Source organism: Pediculus humanus, genomic scaffold, assembly GCF_000006295.1.
Source record: "Pediculus humanus corporis 1103172107394 genomic scaffold, whole genome shotgun sequence".
Taxonomy (NCBI): Eukaryota; Metazoa; Arthropoda; class Insecta; order Psocodea; family Pediculidae; genus Pediculus; species Pediculus humanus.
In genome coordinates this window covers 22,759-29,801 of record NW_002987020.1, presented here as the reverse complement: position 1 = coordinate 29,801, position 7,043 = coordinate 22,759, and the positions used below count along the sequence as shown (strand labels likewise).

At 22.8% G+C, this 7,043-nt stretch overlaps 1 protein-coding gene across 1 annotated transcript in view; it reads right to left on the bottom strand.

The window, feature by feature from the left end:
- Phum_PHUM044520 (uncharacterized protein) overlaps window positions 1-1,587 on the bottom strand; it is a gene marked incomplete at both ends in the record, with an annotated part of 2,414 nt that extends 827 nt beyond the window's left edge. Inside the window, 6 exons of the mRNA XM_002423184.1 lie at window positions 23-113; window positions 183-367; window positions 451-587; window positions 672-910; window positions 1,014-1,044; window positions 1,567-1,587. Of these exons, the coding sequence (XP_002423229.1) occupies window positions 23-113; window positions 183-367; window positions 451-587; window positions 672-910; window positions 1,014-1,044; window positions 1,567-1,587 (704 nt within the window). The remainder of the gene's footprint in view (window positions 1-22; window positions 114-182; window positions 368-450; window positions 588-671; window positions 911-1,013; window positions 1,045-1,566) is intronic.
- Between the last annotated feature and the right edge of the window lie 5,456 nt (window positions 1,588-7,043).

Genomic DNA, 7,043 nt, shown 5'->3' with positions numbered 1-7,043 from the left:
AATAAATTTTTATTGATCTTACCCATCTTTTACGAGTGCAACACTTCCGGCTTTGTGAGGATCATCCGGATCTGGAGAAACGGTCACTTCCATTAATTTAACGTATTTCCAAGCTTTAAAAAAAAATTATTTATTTAAAATTCAATCGGGGAAAATAATTAATTTTTTTTTTATACACATACCTGAATCAGGATTTATTCTGGCTCTAAGTTGTAATTTTGTACCGATCGGTACCGCTTGATCAACGGGTAGTTCACTCGTTGTGTTGGTGCTTATTCTAGCAGGTGCTTCTTTATACAAAGCAACTTCGTATTCGAGATGTCCGGGAGTTTCTTCAACAACACCAGAAACTCTTGCACCGTGTGGACTAAACAAATTTTTTAATGGTTAATTAGGTGCTTATGTTTTAGTTAAGTCAGGTCGACTTTAAAAGATTGTTTTTGAACTTACAAACTTCCAGCAAAACCAGCTGCTTTATTTTCAATAACTGTAGGTTCTGGTGGTTTACACATTAATATAAGTTCTTGATCGGACATCATGACAACACCGGGAAATTGTGGAAACCAAATACGAACGTGTACGAATCCCTTAAGAAAACAATAAAACGTTAATTTTTTTTTTTTTTTTTTTGGTTTGTATGATGAAAAAAAAAAAGAAAAAGAAGGACGTACATTTCTTTTCAAAACTCCACACCGATTGAAATCGGTTATTAGGAGATTATAAGTTAATTCGGTGGCATCATTATGATCCGGTCTTATTTGACATTGTAAATCAGTTAGAGGATCAGCATTTCTATCGTCCGCAAACAAAGGTGAACCGCGAAATCCTTCGGGTTTTTTAAGTTTTGCCGCTATAGAATCCCTATTTTTCCCATCACCTATTCCCGAAAATGTACATTGTATTTCCGAAACTGAAATGGAATTTTCAGAAAAAAAAAAAAAAAAAACTGTGAGTCTTTAAATTTAAAATTTTTTTTGTTTTGTAGTCAATGTAATAATTTTAATATCACTTACCATCGTAATCCTGAGATATAACACCGGGTATCTGAAAAATTAGAAAGTCTGTCGTTAAAAATATAAATTTAAGAAACAAAACGGTTTTTGTAGAAAGATGAGTAAAAGATAATAAGTAAAGAACAGTAACATGTTCCTAATGTTTTTTTACCTGATAACACACAAACCTCTCTTTGTTTTTTTCCGACTTATTGGTTGTTTATTGTGCAAAAATTATTTTGAAAATTTTGAAATTTGTTTAAGAAAGAAAAATGATAAATTTTAATACGTTAAAAAATAATAATAATATCAGGAGGTCATTTTTTTTTTCAATGTTATGGTCAAGGTCCGTTTTTTTCCCTCCCATTTGCCTTGCTCCCGATTTTGAGGTTACTATTACGGCGAATTAAATGGCAAGGTTACCATTTATTATTATTATTATTTTCTTCCGCTTTTTTAATTGTATTTTTTTTTTTTTTTTAATATTAAATTCGCAACTTTAAAACCAACCAATGGAACATAAAAAAAAAAAAAAAAAGTTTTCAGTGGGTTTTTTTTTTAATTTTAAAAGTACCGTACGTCTTAAATAGCACATAACAAATAAATTATAATAAAATTTTTATGTCGAATTATGTGAACCAAAAAATTTAGAACGGATTCTTTTTGATTAAATCCGATTATTTGAATATATTTATTTATTTTCCGATACGAAAAATAATAATAATAATAATAATATTTGCAAAATGTTTTTTTTTTCCGGGGGGAAGGGGGAAGACAATAAAATAATTTTATTCGATTGTTTTTTTTTTTCGAGTTTGTAATGCCTTTTTTTTCTCGTTTTTTTTTTAAAATGATGATGATGATGAATTTTATGGATTTTATTGTTTTAAACAAATAATTTATTATTATTATTATTGATAAAATAATAATTAAATTTTTTTACGGGTGACTAATTTGTTTGTTTGTTTGTTCGTTTGCAAATACGTCCCCCCCGTCACCCCCCATCTTTTTTTTAAATATTTATTTAATTTATATTTTTTCAAGGAGTAAAAATATTTAAGAAGACATTTTATTTTTTGAAAGAAACAAAAGTATATCATTTATGAGAAAGTAAAAGAAAAAAACGACTTAAAATCAATTGTTACTGTTATAAACTTTCTATCTTTTGTTACAATATATATTATTATCAACGGTTAATTAAAAATTTAAATTTTTTTCGAAGAGACATCTTTTTTTTTTTGTACAAAAAGAAAAAAAATCGATTTTGTCTGTGACTTTTACACGTATTCACATAATAAAACCTAAAATATTTTTGTACTCGTTTTTTTTTTTTTTTTTTTTTTTTTAATTTAATGAATAATTTTTTTTTAGAGTTTGTAAAATTTTAAAGTTATGGGGGGGGGGGAAGGGAGCGGGGAAAAACATAATTTTTACAAATTTAAACATTATTTAAAAGAAATTTCATAAACAAATCAAAACAAAAAAAAATTAAATTGCACTTACTTGTAAAATGACAAAAACAAATCCAAATAATAAATAAATTTTATTATTTTCCATCGTTTTGATTAAATTTATTAATAACGTTTTTATATATCGATTATTTTATTTATTATTATTATTATTATTATTAATTTATTATTTCACGAAATTACGTCAACTCATTATTATTTTACACACAAATCAAAAAAATTTCTTCACTTTTTTTTTCTTTTTTTTTTTTTTTTTGTCGTTACAAAAAATGATTCATATTTTTTCTTTTTTCTTCTACCTCCTCCCTCTTCTTCTTCTTCTTCTTTTGAACAAAACCTGAAAGAAAATTAATTAATTTAAATAATATCAAATGTTTAAGTTATTAATAACAAATCAAATATATATACAAATTTTTTTTTAAACAAAAATTTATGTTTCAAGTAGTAGTAGAAGGAAAAAAAAAACTAAAACAATTTTAAAATTTATCTTTTTATTATATCACAAACAATATTTTTATTTTTTAATGAATATTATTATTATTATTATTATTAGTATTATTATTATGCCATTAGCTAAATCGTAATGGAATCCAAAAATGTTTTTACATTAAATTTATTAACATAATATGAGTAGAGTACATCGCTACTTATGTAGTAGTAGTAGTAGTGGTACATTATTACGGATGAAGTAACTAATTGAGGCCACTTAATAAAAATAAGATCATTATCAAAAATAAAGTAGAGAGAGAGAGAGAGAGAGAAAGGAAGAGAGAGAGAGAGAAAGGAAGAGAGAGAGAGAGAGAGAGAGGGAAAGAGAAAGAAAGAAAGAGGAGGAAAGAAAGTTGAAGAAGGGTTAATTGTTTTTTATTATTATTATCAGCATCATCATCATCAAAAATTTATATGAATCATATCTCTCTTACATTATTATTATTATTATTATTATTTTATCATAATAATAATAATAATATATTCACGTGGTGAAAAAAAATTTAAAATACAAAACGGTTGTTCAATGTAATGGTTTTTTTTCCTTTGTGACTTTGACCTCACCATTTTTTTTTTTTTGCAAACGAATAATATTTTGAAAATTTACATAATGTATTCAAATATTTTCTTTGACTTTTCTTCTGAATGTTATAAAATAATAATAATAATAATAATATAAATCAATCGAAACCATTTTGTCAAATTTAAACGGATTTCTTAAGGTTTTACCAAGGTCAAAGGGCAATTTTTAAATTACCCAAAGTGAATTTTAAATAGAATTTTCGAAAAGGTTTCAAATTAAAACTTTTTAATTATTATTTACATTAATATTAAGGGTTTAAACTTTTAAAAAAATGTCGTTTATATGTAAGAAATACGTAAGTTTACTTAAAAAAATTTTTTTAAAAAGATCCACCAAATTAACGGGCAAAAAAAAAAAAATGTATCACCGACCTGGTAACGGTTGGTGCCATCAAACCAAATTTTTTTTTTTTTAATTGCTTTGAATATTTAATTTTTTTTTTTTTTATTGCCACTTTTAGTGTAACAGACATTTTTTTTTCTCCACGTAATTAATAAATAAATTAAAAATAGTTAAAAACTTGTTTCGTGCATGATGGTATATTAAACGTGTCGGTAGTCATTTGATTAATAAATTATTAACATAAAAGATATTTTCTATTAACTGCAATCATATTTAAAAATTTCAAATCTTTGACTAATTTTCTTGTTGTTGTTGTTGTTGTTGTTGTTAATATTTTATTGTTTGCATCATCAAAACCTTTCCTTTATGTTTGTTCTAAGTGAAAATTGGTCAAGTTTTGATAACACGATTATTATAAAAATGGCGATAAAAAGGTAATTTTTACAACGAAAGCATTTTCCAACATAAAAATCCTAACCAACATTTATTATCACAACAACAAGAAAATTTTTTATCAATCAAACATAAAATTTTTTATAATATCGTAAGCTTTATTATATCTATCTAACTCGTAAAATTATCAAACAGGAACAAAAAAAAACACTTTAATTATTATTATTATTATTATTATTTAAAAAAATTTTTTTTTAATATAAAATAGTTTAGCTGTACAAATCATACCTTTCACCTTTTACATATATACATTTTTTTTTTTTTAAAGACCGTTAAAATAAAATTTTTTTTGTTTGTTTGTTTGATTCTTTTATTACATTTAAAATAATAATAATAATAATAATAATAATAATGATAATTCATCTTTTCCAAAATTTTGTGAAAGGGGTTATATTTTTTAACGTTAAATTACTAATTATCTTTTTTTTTTAAGTTAAGAAAGGTGCAAAGTTGTTTAATTACGTGATTCAAATAATTAGGTTTTATTACAACAAACGGTTGTAATAACCAACCAAAACATAACTTCCAGTTATATATATTTAAGTTACAACCAACAACAACAAACAACAAAAAAAAAGTCACCTGCTTTAGTATTTCCTTTACAACTTTTTTTAATTTCATATATATATAATGACTAAAAATTACGTTCTTAATGAAATGTTTACATTTACAAGAAGACCATGATGTACATATATTGAGGTAGGTGTGTAATAATAATAATAATAATAGGTATGTTTTTTAACCTTATTTTTATTTGAGAGAAAAAGAGAGAGATATACATTTAATGAGGAGATGAAAAGTCACGTGGATATTACATTTTATCATAATAATAATAATAATATATTTCTTTGACATTTAAGTCATTTACGGTTTGCCCCCTGAATTATTATTATTATTTTGCTACTACTTGATTATAATTATTATTATTATTATTTTAGTACTTCAATTGCTACTAATATTTTTTTTTTTTTTTTAAGGGAAAGTTCCTTTTTTTTTGACCCGGTTATTTAAGCGTAATTTTTTTTTTAAATCTAACGGTTATAAGGGAGATATGACCAACATGTTCTATTTATTTTATCGCATAATGAATTTTAATAAAAAATTATTAATTAGGTATGAAAAATATAACAATTTACATGTCGTTCATTTGATGATGACGATTTCAAATTCTTGTCGAACAGGTTTTATTAAATAAAAAAAAATCGTAATAATAATAATAATATTTATGTAAGCCGTTGAAATATATGTTCCGTTCGTAACGGTTTTTATCGGATAATTGAAAAAGAAAAAATATGGGGATCATTTAGTATAAAAATATAAAATCCATATTATACTAAAAAAAAAAAAAACGATTAAATATTTACTAAATGAACGTTGTAATAAAACTATTTTTTTAAAAAAAATGATTTTAAACAATGTTAATTACAAAAATTTTTTTAATTATACGCCATTATATAAATTTTTCCTGTTAAAAAGGGCGTAAATTATTTTTTTTTTTTTTGTTTATAACAAATCCGACTGTGTGTGATATACTAAACATACGAAATTCATTATATTTAAATACATACAAAATAAATAGGTTTCTAACCGATTTTATAATTAATAATAATAATAATAATAAACATTTGGTATGATTATTTTTTAATGAGAATCACTGGGTTTTACTACTAAAGTTTTAACGGGAATTTTTTTAATTTTTGTATCAGGTAATTATAAGAAAATTTTTTTTTATACAAAAACAAAAGAAAAATACACACACACACACACAAACACTAATTTCAATATTTAATAATAAAGTAGTGCACATAATATACAATCACTTAAAAAATTTTTTTTTTTTTGTAATTATCCATCTTGAATATTATTTTTTTTTCTCTTCTTTTTCTACTTAATTATATTGTTTATTGTTTTTAGATGTTGTAAAACTTATAATTTCGTACTTTGGAAAAATTAATTTAAAAAATTTTGTATTTATTTAAATAATAACTATGTAGTATCCGGTAAATAATTAAATAAAGTAAGAGAGAGAAAAAAAAAATTTATACTCCCTTAGTTGGGAAAATATATAATAATAATAATAATAATAATAATAATAATAATAATATGCAACATAAAATTTTTAATTCGTTATTTGTCGTATTGGTAAACCTCTTAAATTTTATTAAATACATAAATAAAAATAAATATTAATATTTAACCGGATAAAAAAAAAACTTTTTTCGATGCTCTAATAAATTTTTTAACGAAGTTAATTCAAAAAAAAAAATGAAAATTTAAAAAATTCATTCATCTCACGATGTATTTTCTTTTTTTTCCAATAATAATAATAATAATCTCTTTTTAAAAAAATTTTAAATTATTATTATCGATCATTAAATTTCAATTTAGAAACTAAAAAAAAAAAAAATTAGTTTTATTAACTAAATCAAAAACTGTAACGATGTCAACGACAGAAATTTTATTCATTTATTTATTAGTTTAAGCATGAATTGAAAAAAGGATTTTTCCATATATTTTATAAATATATAATAAATTATTAAAATGATATCCGGAACGATTTGATTTAAATGCCGGGTATTTACTAATAATAACGATAAATAAAAAATATATTAAAAATAAATTTGATTATGTTTAATTCAGAATTAAATTTATTATGATGGGTCAATGAACTTTTATCTGTTTGCGAATAGAGGAGGATGTTTAATATTTTGCAAA